The sequence below is a fragment of the Alosa alosa genome, chromosome 24, assembly GCF_017589495.1.
Source record: "Alosa alosa isolate M-15738 ecotype Scorff River chromosome 24, AALO_Geno_1.1, whole genome shotgun sequence".
Lineage (NCBI taxonomy): Eukaryota > Metazoa > Chordata > Actinopteri > Clupeiformes > Clupeidae > Alosa > Alosa alosa.
In genome coordinates, this window is record NC_063212.1 from 5756639 (window position 1) to 5770642 (window position 14004).

Here is a 14004-nt window from a genome sequence, read left to right on the forward strand (position 1 = left end):
TGGTCAGTGGAATAATCAACTGAACACACAAATGTAGTGTTGCCCTTTAATTGAGCAATATTCAAGATAAGCCCTTCAGTAAGAAACAATATTGACCAGCATAAAACGTGTTCATATTGTTAGGTTTATTTAGACATGTTGCCCTGAACAAAAGATGGTTTTATCACCTGTGGGTCCACTGTGCAAGAGCATTTGATAAAAATTGTCTCTCTCTATTCTGTCAATCTGTTTCAGACCAGATTAACATTGTTGATGGCACAGTTATCACTGCTGTGCAAAAAAAAAAGGTTAAATAGGGCACTCTTGACTCTCACGCTTGCAGATGCATTACACCATCACCCAAACTGTTGAAACTCTGAATGAACTCTGAATGATGAATAACCCATTTCTGCTTTTGCTCTGACTCTGCACTTTTAGGCCTCCTTCAGCCTAAGCAGAACATGCAGTAGCATTGCGAGTGTGAACAGTTCCATGTGTCCTCTTTCTGCCGTCGGTCACCTGAGGCTCTGTGCTAGCCGGTTGAGTTCCTGCGAGAGTGCCGTGACCGTGTCCAGAATCCTCTGCTTGTCCGACTCCTCCAGGCGCTCGCCGCAGCGCTGGGCGAACCTGTCCGGGTGCCAGATGGTCTGCTGTCTCTTCAGAAGCTTCCGGAAGGCTGGCACGTCGGCCCGGTCGGCACCGTGCAGCATGACCTCCAGCATCTCCGGCACGGAGCCGTGCGGAGCCGGCCAGGGGATGTCCGTGTAGCTCAGGTGCTTCTGTGAGGCGCTGGCCGAGCCGAAGGTGCGCTCGCAGCGCTCGTCGTAACGCTTCTTCTTGCCTAGCCGCGTCTCCTCCTGCTTGCGTGCCGCCCGCTCCAGGTACTCCAGGTGCTCCCTCTGCAGACGCTCCAGCTGCTCCCTGTGGCTGCGCTGCTCCTCTTCAGTCGGACCTTCTCTTCTCCTCCGGCCGGCCATCCCCGCGGCCGCCCGCTGGGCACGGGCCCGCTGCTGTGCCATGTACTCCAGGCGGATGCGGTCTGCCCAGTCCATGAAGTCCTCCTCAACGTCCTCCTCGACCTTTTCATTACCCCGGAAATCATCTGGAGCAGGCAGAGAAAATGAGTCAAAAAACATATAACAAGTGATTCTGTAGTAAGAGTACAAAGTCGTTATTGCAATCCATTTTTCAACATTAAGGTTAAAGGGTGAAATGACAGTTCTAAACACTGCAGTCAAAATACAATGCAACACATTCGTTCCACCACCTAAAATGATGTTGTAAATGTAATCTCAAAAGCACCTTTGGTATAACATGCCCTGTGTTCTGTATTGCAGTATTGACAGTTAATGTGGATTATATGGCACTGATATGTTTTTCCTTTAATATTTTACTTGTGGTTTGTGTTATGGAGGTGTGGAGACTGAGTTAAAGTAGAGAGTATCTGAAGTCCTGATGCCATACCTCTTATGTAAGTGATAACTGTGGTTAGTGCTTATGTAAGTTGCTCCTGGGACAAAGGCCCATATAATATAGTTGACATATATAAGTCACTTTGGACAAAAACGTCTGCTAAATGAATAAATGTAAATAAATGTGTGTGTGTGTGTGTGTGTGTGTATGATGTAGATTTATCAAAGAATATTTTGAATTCCCCAGAGGAAAATTAAATGTGTTTCATGTGTTTCCTAGTGTGAAGTTCAATCTAGTTTGAGTTCTACGGCTACTACCACAGATGAAAGTTGGGCTGGTCAGCTTATGGCCACCTTACACCAAACAACTTTGACAAGATTTGGGAAAGATTCTTGAGAGATTGTAGTCTTTAACTAATGCTCCACCATTCAAGCCATTCTTTTACTCAAAAGACTCTAATCTTACAAGAATGAGGGCAGCCGTGGCCCACTGGTTAGCACTCTGGACTTGTAACCGGAGGGTTGCCGGTTCGAGCCCCGACCAGTGAGCCGCGGCTGAAGTGCCCTTGAGCAAGGCACCTAACCCCTCACTGCTCTCCGAGCGCCGCCGTTGAAGCAGGCAGCTCACTGCGCCGGGATTAGTGTGTGCTTCACCTCACTGTGTGTACACTGTGTGCTGTTTGTGTTTCACTAATTCAACAATTGGGTTAAATGCAGAGACCAAATTTCCCTCACGGGATCAAAAAAGTATATATACTTATATATACTGAATCTTTCCCAAATCTTGTCAAAGTTGTTGGGTGTAAGGAGGCCATTAGTTGATGGCTAGGCTACACCAATATCTTGTTGGCTTACCATCATATTTGCCAAACATCTCACTGAACTCATCATGACATTCCCCCATCAGTTTCTCCCTCCATTCTCTTTCTGCATTCCTCTCAGGTTGAGACGGCCCTTCTTTCGGTGCTCTCTGAAGACAGAGCACATTTGAGCAATGTTTATATCTGATTAATCAAGGACAGCTGTGACTGAAATAATGACAACTAAAGAAAAAATTATGTCTGACTTAACTCTTATTGAATACATCACGTGCTCTTCTGTATTCTTACATACTGATACTCACCGTACCAAATTTCACCCATTCCAGCATATCCCGAGGAGTTACACCAGTTTTATTAGGTACATCCAAGGCGTCGGGACATTTTTCGCGAAGGGGGACAACCAAGTCATCATAAGCTGTTGATGGAGAAATAAAAGGAAATAAGTGTAAGCTATCTGACACTTGCACTTGCACCAACACCGACCTTCTGTAAAGTGACAGTTCCTGACCTCTTTTCCCGTGCTTTAGAGCTCTTTTGACGGCCGCATGTAGGGCAGTGTTTCCATTTTTGTCTTTCTGGAGGGGATCAGCCCCATGCTTCATCAAGACCCTGAGAATGGCATCATCCCCATGACAACAAACTAGATGGAGAGGAGTCCTCATTCTTTTACCTTGTGAAAAGTTGGGCGTGAGGTCAGAATGTTTCCGAAGATAGGACTTCAACTTTAAAAGGCTTCCTTCCTCCACATACCTCCATAATCTCTTCTGTCGACGCGACACCATCTTAATTTGCAGTGCTTTTAAAAATGAACAGTTGACATGGCTAAAATTAGAATTTTTGAATGTCACCTTTTCATTTAAAGAAGTAGCCTAGTACATTTCTTTGACCAGAGAACATTTACAATTCCAGTATTTTCTCATCCTAGGAGTTACCTCTGCTAACACAACACGGACGAGTATAAGTGCTACAATAACAGGAAGGTCGTCCTGCCGCTAAAAAACCCTGAAAATACAAACACGTATATCTCTTTAGTTCCGCTATATTCTAAGATTTACCAACAGGTGTCGCGGTTCCTCTATTTTTCACCAATGTCACCTTTTTATGTTAGCCTACATTATTCGAGAATTGGTCCCTTGTCATCATCAGTAGCCTACTGTGTGTCCTGTGTCATGGGCCTGTGTATGTACAGGGTGTGTGTAGGCTATATGTGGGAACCACTTTAGAATCACTTGCAGGTGTGAACTGCTAGTCTGGCCTAGCGTAGCCCATATGAATCTTTGACAAATTTGGGGCTCTACAGGTCTGTTTGGCCAAGAAGCCACTGAAGCCCATTTCCAATGTCCCTAAAACATAGGCACGCAAATCGCTAATCCGGCATGGATGTGTATTTCTTTGGAATTGAGTAAACAACTGCATTTAAAACCTTCATTTAATAGATTGCTAACACTTCTGAACCTTTTCTAGACCCTCAATTACAATTGAGAAGATCTGCGTGCTAACCATAGACAGGAAAATAAAAGGGGAAAAACAATAACCAGGCTATTGGACTGCCCTGCACATTGAAAAATCCAATGTGTCACCAAAGTTACAGTGCAAGGTGTTTAGCCTACATGCAATCAGTGGCAATGAGATGACATTCTCCTTATTGTGAGTGTATCATCAAAATTATATTTAAGTCATTATTTTAAGGTAAAATTGCTTATTGTCGCTTTAATATCAAAAGAAACCTTATGTAGGCCTACCACTTTCCAGGTCAGATCTGTATAGGCCTACAAATTGACAATTACAGATGAGTGATTTTGGTACATTTCTACACCAGTAGAAAGGTAAAAATTATGTTTCCTCCCTGAAATAAGCAGTTTTCCAGGAAGGAACCAGCAGTACCTATCATGACATTTGAGCTCTGTATTTCTGGTTGTCCTTGCACAAAAAGACATAACAACCATGATCTGAAAGTAATGTCTCAGCCTTTGTATTCTGCTTAGACATTTAATGGGGCTACCAACACTCTACCAACACCACACTCATTCACAGAGTGCTCCTTTCATTCTCAAGTGTCTAATACATGCAGCACTTAATTACATCAGCACTAACCGATTCTAAGGTCATGCCACTTTGATACTGTCAGCAGTGCACCTGTCAGGGCCTTTCAACCGGGCACCTGTCTGAAAGAGGAGGTTGCTCGCGTGAGAGCTCGTTTATGTCTGTGTGTGGCAGTGGACTGTTGTTGCAGGCCAGGATTGTTGTTACACTAACAGCATCCAAATGTAGCAATGCAACAAAAGTGAATAACGGGTCCCTCTCCCTCTCACACACATTTCATTGCACATTGCAGCTCCCCCTCACTCTCTGTGTTGGTAGTCTCGGAGTAAAAGGTCAACCAGCCAATGGGTAGCCTAAGGTATGAAGTCTCTCAAGGGCTGAATACACGTACACATTTATTACATACACATTTATTTAGTAATTTAGCAACACATCAAAATCAAAAGCATTTTGCTGCAGTCTGGGTTTCATTATTGACGAACAAAGGCTCTAGTTATTTAATAATCACATAAGAGCATAACTCTCAGAGGAATGGCATGTCACTCTTCTTCAGAACAAAGATTAGATCCCTCATGCAATAGATGAGACACAAGATACAGTACAGGTTCTACCTTTTAAGTATCTCATCAGGCCAACCATTTGTTGAATTATGGCAGAGACTTTCACTAATGCAGACAAGCACTAAGAACACAACCTTGGGCAAGCACACACGCATACACACACACACACACACACACACACACACACACACACACACACACACACACACTACAGCCTGTCCACCTGAACATCTATCTGTGTGCCTGCTCATCGCTCTCTCACTCCCTGTTGGTCTCCCTCCGAGGCTCCTGAAAGGGCCCAGCTGAGTGAGCGGTAGAGACAGAGGTCTTTATTTTGCCCAGTGACAGCACTTCAGAGGAGAGAGCGGGGGGTGGGGGTGGTGGACAGAGAGAAAGAGAGAGAGTGAGTGAGAGATAGAAAGAGAGAAAGAGGAGAGCCTCCACACAATAAGGAGGATAGAGGGAGCCATGAAGGAGTGCTTTGTGTTCCAGCAGGAATGGCGGGCTTCTTCATCAGCCGCAGCGCTGCTCTGGGAGTTCCGGTGGAGCGCCGTCCTCAGCCTCCCCACCTCCAACCACCCGCCACTGAACGCCAGCGGAAGCAACGTGCTCCTCCTGATAATGCCCCGCACTTATACATCCCGGCACTATCAAAGGTGATGGCTGAAAGATAAAGAGGACTTGTGTGCCTGTATGGCGGCATGCTGAAGGTCACTTTTGGCTCTCCTCCACTCTATACACACACACACACACACACACACACTTACAGGGACAAGGGATTGAGCCAGGGAATAAAGGCCTGCATCCCTGATAGATTCTTCAGATGGGTGTGTATGTCTCAAGCATGTGCATATTGTTGAAGGTGCTTATTTTGGGAGGTGAAAGAGTATATATGTTCACAGTCTGTGTAGGGAGGTAGGTGGTGTCTGATTCAGTGTAGGCAAATCTTTAAGCATGTCCATGCATGTGTTTAGTGTGTGTGTGTTTTAGTGTGTGAGTGTGTGTGTGTGTGTGTGTGTGTGTGTGTGTGTTTAGTGTGTGTGTGTGTGTGTGTTTTATTTTTATTTTTATTGTGCACATGTGTGCGTGCCAGAGCGTGTGTGCATGTGTTTGTCTTGTTTAAGACCTCGCTTCTGCCCTTTGGCCTCTATTTCCCTCTGCAAAGGAACTGCATCTTCCTTCTCCGCTACCGCTTGTCTGTGCTCAGGCCAGGGTTGGATTGGAGTGTGTGTTGTGTGTGTGTGTGTGTGTGTGTGTGTGTGTGTGTGTGTGTGTGTTTGTGTGTGGTGGTCAGCGTGGGCGTGATGATGTGTGAAGGAGCGGTGGTGTCCCGTGCCTCTACGCGCCACCTTATCAGATCTGCCCCCGTGAACAAACGGCCCTACTGCGGGTGTGGGGTGTGGGGTTGGGCTGGAGGTTACGACAGGGCTGTCAGGAGTTCCGCTCCAGAGGGAGACAGGCCAGGAGCTGCACTGCTGAAAGACAGGATATCCCTGGACAGGAACCTCCTCGCCGGGGCCTCTCTGGGGCTCCTATCCTGCTGGCCCTTCCACCCCATCCCACCCCGGCTCCCAACCCTGCTCCTCAGAAGCTTTTGGAGCAGGAGGAGGGTGGGTGAAGAGTGACGAGATGGAGGGTGGTAGTGGGGGTCAACCTGGAGTGGCAGGACAGATGGATGGTGTTCAGAAGTGAAGACGTCAGAGGTTCTGGCCAGCGCTCCAAGGGCCGGCCAGCATCACCCACCATTGTTCTGATCAAGAAGCCACACCGCCACACCAATACAATCCAGAGTTTTTTTTTCTTTGGCCTATATTTTTCTGTTTGCTGATTTATGAAGGGCAAGGAGACTGACTTTTCTAATTCAGAATCTTGACCTCTTTTCTACAGACACAATACGCGATAAGAGCCAAAACACAGATGGATGTTTTTGACTTGTATGAAGTCATGCAGATATTTTTAAATCCTTATCTATAACGCCTATTTTGGCAGATTAACTCTTAAATCTATGTACAAATTAACAGTGTTGAAAGGTTCTATGCTTCCAGTTAATTTCTGAGTGAGGGCTGAGCATTGACAGGTATTTTCAGACAAAATACCAAAAGACATTCGATCATTTCAAACTGGCAACAACTGGCTCCCAGGCCTGAAGACCAAGAATGCAAATCTGTGGCCCCCAGCTCCTACCCCCACCCACCCCACCTCCAGAGCCCATTCCCCCATGCCCTGAGCTGGCTGACAGGGAAAACAGGGGAGCGAGGGGGCCAAATGCCTGCCACTTCCAGTGAATGGCCCTGCCTGTTCTTAATGACACTGGAGATGGCTTGTTTTGGGTTCCATTGATATTCCCGGCACTGAGCGAGGGCTGAGCTCACACCTCCGTGTCTAAGCCACGGATATAGCCACCCAGTGCTCTGGCAGAAAATAACAAAAGTGTTCTGAAAACATGCCCGCGCATAAAGAGAGGCATCTTAACCCATAATGTGTGGTAGAGAGATGTACACATTAAAGGGTGACAATCATAGCATTCAGTATACAGGTGTGGCTATTGTGTATGTGATTCAAGAATGTCTTTTAGGCAGTAAAGTGTTTCACTTCAGTGTCAGTACTTCTACCCCCTCCCTTTAGCAATCATATATCCCATGTATGTATAGAATTCCTTGTGATAGTGTGTAGTCCATGGTGAATTGGTTACCAATGGGCATGTGCCTTTAAATCTCCTTTGTCATGCTTTGCTAATTTGCAATCTCAAGACACATTTGGCCTAATGTCTTCCTGCAGCGCGACTAATTGAGTGATGTGGATGGCACAATCTCAGAGTTCACAGTCGGGTAAACAGAAAGCTGGACAAACAAGGTTTTAATGGACAGAAAATGGAATGACGTGTGACATACACTAACACAATAAGTCCAAAGACTATGGCAACAATTTACGGGTAATGTGATATTTTCCGCCCTGTGTTTCTAATTCTTGTTTTACACAAGGAGGCCCTCTCTTTTTTCACTTCTATTGCCTGACCCCTGGCAGGATGTGGTAAAATCAGCCCAACATGAAAGGGTCAGTTTAACCCGGTGTGAACCACCAGTCCACAACCACAAGTCTGGAGCCCTCTGGATCAAAAGTCACAATATACGTGGGCAGTGTTTCAGTTGTCACCTGCGAGGCTGGAGAGGGAGAGAAGGGCTGTCTGTTGGGCGGCCCCTGCAGCTTTGATGAGCATAATGGCCACAAAAGCCGAAGTGGCTCAAGGGCACCCTAGACTTCAGAGGAGAAGAGAGAGAGAGAGACTTCCAAGTTGAGAGTCACCAACTTGGTCACCTTTGTCTCACTCGAGTCTTACACTATGCAAGATTTTTATCTTGATATAACAACTCATTATGTCATTTTGATGGTAAACGAACTTGTAGTTGAGCGAAAAAGGCTGCTGGCCAAGCAGAAGGGGCCTGCTGCTGGCAGAACCAGCAATGCAACTTCAGAGTCGAAGAGGCAGGCGAAGAAAGCGATTTCGGAGAAGACAAAGAAAAGCAAAAGAGAAAGTCAACCTTTAGTCGTAAAATACAAATATTCAGCAAATCTAGGCGGACCTTGTTAACAAAATGTATGCGAAACTGCATAGTATACCTTTAACTTAGCAGTTCATATTAACACATTCTTAGCAAATGACAACTGTTAAGATGGTTCCCTAAGCCAGAAATAGCTGGAACAATTAGTGAGGTCAACTGGCAGTAGACCCTGCCTATTTTGTTCATCTTGGGGAGCGCTCTGTAGATCCCTGTTCAATACAGTTGGGAGGGAATGCATAAATACATGAAACCCATGCATTACCTTAAGCCTGTGTTTAAGAGTGTAAACAGACATTTGTTATCCATCCCATTTTTGTGTTTTCACCTGATACACAAAAGGAATGAGTATGCAAAAGGATTGTTGCACCAGCCTGAACCATACAAAGGCCTCCATCTACACGTGTGGGCTATGCTTCAGATGTTCCCCTCGCAGTTCTCTTCTTGTGCCAGTCCAGTGAGGATAGGGGGCTTCTGGGGTTGCTCCAGAATGGCGGGGAATTATCTAGGGAAAGTCCCTCGTGTCTTAGGCTGCCTTCTGAGACACATATGTCATTCATCAGACACTGTGAGCAACAAAGAATGTAAATAATCGTGCGATCCCGCTAGAAATCTGCTCTCCAGCTCCCTATAGAGAGAGAGAGTGGCAGAGTGGACAGGTGACACAGGGTTGAACATTTTAGAGGCTTTTGCTCTGGTTCCACTTTTTGGTATCGACTTCTTTGCCGTTCAAGTCTCACTTTGAAATCTGGCACACGAGGTCTGGGCTTGAGCGGCAGCGTGAAATTGTTCCAATGAGATTGGATTTCGTCCTTAAATCTATTTGGACACTTTCAGAAGCAATCTCCTTTGAATGCCAAATACTCATTCACTGTTTTTCTTTGCATTAAACTCAATGCCTTTTGAAGTAGTGAAATATATGTGAGCTATTTATCTCATTCATGCATTGTTTGTATTCATTCAGTCTTTCATTAATGTATTCATTGATTGCGTTAATTTACTCTCTAGCTTTGAAATTAGTTATTGTACCATGCACTCTAATTTAAATGAATGATCATTTGAATCATGCTGTTCCAAGAAAAACCCAAGACAATCCAGTAAGAATCCATAGAAGTGGGGAGTACACACTTACTCTTTACAGGTGTTTGGGTAGCCTTTTAAGACAATTATGTTCTCTGAAAAAATGTAGGATTTTATCTATTGCCTTTCCAAAATGAGTGCTTTAGGGTCTTTAATTGATTTAGTGTTTTTCAATTAGCAAAGACCTTAAGCGTGCATCTGTTCGATGTTATTCAAGGAGTGTGTGTGTGTGTGAGTGTGTGTGTGTGATTTAGTTGTCATGGGTCAACTCAGCTGTGGTCAGTCCTCTGTCCACACACCCGTTACCACTGAGTAGACGTATAAACAAGCCAAAATAAGCATAAAGGTGCTCCCTGAGACCACACACAAGCACAGTTTGAAACACTAGTGCAAGGAATTCTCCCATAACACCTCCATCTAGCACACATGCTAAACAAAGGCACGCACGTGTTGGTTACTGCTACAAATGTGGCCTTTTCCTCTGATCTGTTTCAGTGCTCTCTCTCTCTCTCTCTCTCTCTCTCTCTCTCTCGCTCCTTCACCTCTCTCCCCACACACCAGACAGCCATTCTGTCCACCCAGTAATCTCAGACACATTACACCCCACACAGTCTGTCCCCTTTGTGTGTTGTTGCCTCAATGAGGTAATCTGCAGATTAGGTAAAATAACTCCATATGCCTTGTTTATGCTCATTCGTTATCACACATTCTCCCCCCGGGCTGCTCTCAGATGCTGTATTCTGCATTAATTGGAATCTTCACCACAACATTGGGACTCTTGCCAATCTTTGGAATACCTCTAAGGTGCCAAAGGAATTGATTTAAATGTTCAATGTGTCTGAGAGCACTCTTGGTCCATGTTAAAAAAAACAAAAACCTCTGGTCAACCAGGAGATAGATGGGGAGTGGTCATTCGATTTCCTGGTGGGCTTGCTGTATCTGAATCACACATCCCTATGCGTGTCAGCCTTATCAGAAAGGCCAAATATTGGCCCTCGGCTGGACCCATGGCTTGCCAATGACCTCAGATTAGCCACTCGTCCTCTTCAGGCCCCTCTGCAAGACCCTGATTATGTCCCAACAAAAGCTCATTACTGCCAAAATGACTTACTCAAGCCAACAGCTCTCTTTAGTGGCTAGGTGGGGCTTTCTGTTTTGTTTTCGTTTGCAAATGGCTTGTTAGGATAATTACTTCTTTACACGTGCAAGTGTACCCCAAAATGAGTTCAAGTCAAATTGAGATTAATTACAAGTTTGCATGAATTTGAATTTAGTCTGAATGTGATTAATGATAGTTCTTGTTCAGTTCTGTAATTATAGTGCTTGTTCAATGAATGGCTTGAATGCAAGTCTAATGACAATCATTAACTTTGTAACACTTGTCTGCCTAGTTAAGTTGCAGTAGCAGGTTTTAGTGGAAAAGCAGACTGTTTCATGTATTTCCTGTGAGACTTCTTGCTTTGGTTCAGACGGGACCAGAGGACAATGAGAGAAAGAGTGACAGCCCTCCCCATTTGGGTAAACAGGAAATGAGAAAATTTATGGAATGTTGAAACAAATAGGTTTAGGCGCTGGATGTAAAAGTCACAGCAAAAAATAGTCTCAGAACAATCAGGTTGTTTCTCTTCAAATGAAATGTATTTTATTTACAGATTAAAACATATGAGCATTGTCCATCATTTTTACACTGCTTGCTTTAAAAATATAGGCAAGACAAAGTCATGACTGTCATGAATCATGCACATAATTCATTTACATTCTTCAAAAACACACAGACAGACACAGACACAGACACACACACACACACACACACACACACACACAAACCTTCTCGTTTGTCAAAGCTGCCACCTACTAATTTGTCCCCCCACACACCGCATCCCAGCGTTTATCAGCTGCCATCTGTCTGTCTGCGGCACCCCACTCCCTCTCCCCCTTTGCACTTGTCTCACTTGCCCCCCTGAATTGCCCCCCTGATACTTTAATCAGCCTGCAACACCTCCTCTCGTCTTACCTACCCAATCTCCTCCATCTTGCCTTTGACCCCCTGTATTTACACACTAGGCCAGGTCTTCACTTTTACCCTATCATGCCCCTGCATAAAGAAGTGCTTGCTAAATATATAAACAACAAACAGTGAAATGCATAGCACGTGAAAGCTATGGTAAGAACACATGGCAGGAGAAGCTAATGAAAATCAGAACCCAAACAGCAACACCACCACCCCACTTGCTGTGTTGGACCACCCAATGCACTCCTGTGTCGCTCCAGGTACTCCATCTTAGTTCTGACAGTGGATCTTCCTGGTGCCTGCCAGACACTCATCAATACTGCAGGAGTTGAGCCAGGCCCCCCAGCTTCCCCCCAAGAGAATAACTCACATACATTCAGTTCTGCGCTCAAACGTCTGGAAAGCAGCTGTCAAGTTGGGGAGGGGGGTCTAGAGGGGTTGGGTTGGTATCAGGGTGGGGGTAGATTGGGGGTGAGTGGGGGGGGTTCACTCAGTTACAAAAGTCTGCATGGCATCTCTGAGAGATGGATCCTGGTCCCCCCTTGGATGCAAACAGCATCACGCTAGTCCACCACAGCTAAGCTCTCACAAGTCTCACAAAAGTCTCACAAAAGTGAGGCCCACAAACAAAGAGCCACTGTCCTTGACGCTCGTCTCACTCTCCAGAAGCTTCAAACAAAGTGACCAATGACCATATGTGTTCAGAGTCTAGCTCACCCTTCCCTTCAGTCCTCCATCTTAGTCCCTGTAGGGCATTTGATTTGGCCGCCATTGGCTCTCCTCTCTCACACTTTGGTGGCCAGCGACTGCTGCTCGGTCTTGTGCGACGAGAGGGAACTGGCCGGACTGGAGTGTAGGGCCTTCTTCAGGTTGAGCAGGAACAGGCACTGCGAGCGGAAGCGCTGGTCAAAGAAGGCGTAGAGGAAAGGGTTGAGGCAGCTGTTGACGTAGGCCAGACAGGTGGAGTAGGGGTGCGCCAGGAGCAGGAAGCTGAGGAAGGTGCAGGAGGAGGGCGCCAGGCCCAGGTAGGAGAGCGAGTCCATTCCCTTGACCACGTGGAAGGGCGTCCAGCAGGCGGCGAAGACCCACACCAGCATGGTGATGATCTTGAGCAGTCGGCGCTTGCGCTTGTCCTCCTTGCGCAGGCTGTTGAAGTGGCGCGTCACCGTGCAGCCGATGAAGCCGTAGCAGACCATCATGGCCAGCAGCGGCAGCAGGAAGCCCAGCACAGACGACGAGAGGCCCAGGCCGACGATCCACAGCTCCTTCGCCCGCTCGTCCGAGCCGGCCACCAGGCTGAAGTCCATGATGCAGGTGGTGATGTTGCCCTCCTGGCGCGTGGTGCGGAAGACCAGTGTCGGGGCGGCCAGCAAGCCGGACAGCAGCCAGATGGCCACCAGCGAGGCGTGCATGTGGCCGCGCGTGCGCAGCTGCGAGCTGGTCAGCGAGTGCACGATGGCCAGGTAGCGGTCGAAGCTCAGGCACGTCAGGCAGAAGACGCTGGCGTACATGTTGAGCAGCACCACGTAGCTGCTCAGCTTGCACAGCGCCTCGCCGAACGGCCAGTGGTATCCCAGCGCCGTGTAGACCGCCCACAGCGGAAGGGTCACCACGAAGGTAAGGTCTGGCGATGGCCAGGTTGCCGATGTAGATGTCCGCAGCGCGGCGCTTGGACTGGGCCCGCCACACGGTGAAGATGACCACGCCATTGCCCGAGAGGCCCAGCATGAAGATGATCATGTAGAGCATGGGGATGAGAGAGTAGGACGGTTCCCACTCTTCATAGTCACACATGGTGCTGTTTGGCTCATCATAATCATACACATAGTCTTCAGTGGTGTTAGCCATCTTCTTTGCTTGCTGAGTTGAGATCCAGAAGTTGTAAAATAGCTAAAATTGTTTTAGGAACAGTAAAAAAACAAATAAAACAGAATTTCTATAAATTTGACATCCGAATTTTTTTTTTAAATCCGTTCGACTCGAGGGGTCTGTCTGCGTGCGTAAAATAGGAGCGTCTGTTTGCGTGCGTCACGCCGGGAGGTGATTGCAGCCTGTGTTTTCTGCCAGTGCACAGCCGGCCCTTTTAAATCCATGTGAGTTCACACACCCCGCCCTCTCCTCCCCCCACGAGCAACTCCTCTCAATACACTCCCACCCCTGATTATTCATGAGCAAGCGCAGCGGTCTCTCTACCTCCAGTTATTTCGCATTCACTTCGTCTGAAAACAAAAACATAATCTATAACAAACACACCACTTAAAAATATGCCATTATGATATATGTAGGCAAAATCTGTTCCCGAACAAATTCTTAAACTTTTCCATAGCATATCAAATATCAGATGGTTTTATCCGTTGCTTTAGGGGACAATAATGGTAAATTACAGTTCCATGACATTAACATGCTGTAGGCTACGAAATAATTATCAGTTATAGTTCCCGTATGTACTGTTGCTGTCAAAACAAGTCGGGGCAAAGTATAGGGCAAAACCACGGAAAAGGATTACAATTATAAAGAGGTCTATAGGCGCGAATAATGGCC

The 14004-nt window shown here is 46.4% G+C and overlaps 2 protein-coding genes across 3 annotated transcripts; both read right to left on the reverse strand.

Annotated features, from left to right (window-relative positions):
- Window positions 1-103: 103 nt before the first annotated feature.
- nfkbil1 (nuclear factor of kappa light polypeptide gene enhancer in B-cells inhibitor-like 1) lies at window positions 104-3192 on the reverse strand. Of its 2 annotated transcripts, XM_048236022.1 has the most exons (5): window positions 2963-3192; window positions 2721-2882; window positions 2515-2627; window positions 2247-2361; window positions 104-1081 (listed from the first exon to the last, which is right to left on the reverse strand). In XM_048236022.1, the coding sequence occupies exons 2-5, from the start codon at window positions 2872-2874 to the stop codon at window positions 495-497; spliced, it is 969 nt and encodes a 322-aa protein (XP_048091979.1). In that variant the 5' UTR covers window positions 2875-2882; window positions 2963-3192; the 3' UTR covers window positions 104-494. The 2 variants fall into 2 exon arrangements, with proteins under 2 accessions (XP_048091979.1, XP_048091978.1); XM_048236021.1 differs by having other exon boundaries at window positions 2721-3192.
- An 8177-nt stretch (window positions 3193-11369) lies between these two features.
- LOC125289278 (apelin receptor B-like) lies at window positions 11370-13507 on the reverse strand. Its single transcript, XM_048236024.1, is given in 2 exon segments — window positions 11370-13088; window positions 13090-13507. Coding segments are annotated over 2 exon segments (1062 nt in total). The 5' UTR covers window positions 13312-13507; the 3' UTR covers window positions 11370-12248.
- Window positions 13508-14004: the final 497 nt, after the last annotated feature.

Coding starts and splice junctions, on each gene's coding strand:
- nfkbil1 (XM_048236021.1), bottom strand. CDS start 2,994: ATGGTGTCGCGTCGACAGAAGAGATTATGGAGGTATGTGGAGGAAGGA. Junction 2,628..2,720: donor TCTAAAGCACGGGAAAAGAG/GTCAGGAACTGT, acceptor CTCCATCAACAG/CTTATGATGACTTGGTTGTC. Junction 2,362..2,514: donor AATGGGTGAAATTTGGTACG/GTGAGTATCAGT, acceptor CTCTGTCTTCAG/AGAGCACCGAAAGAAGGGCC.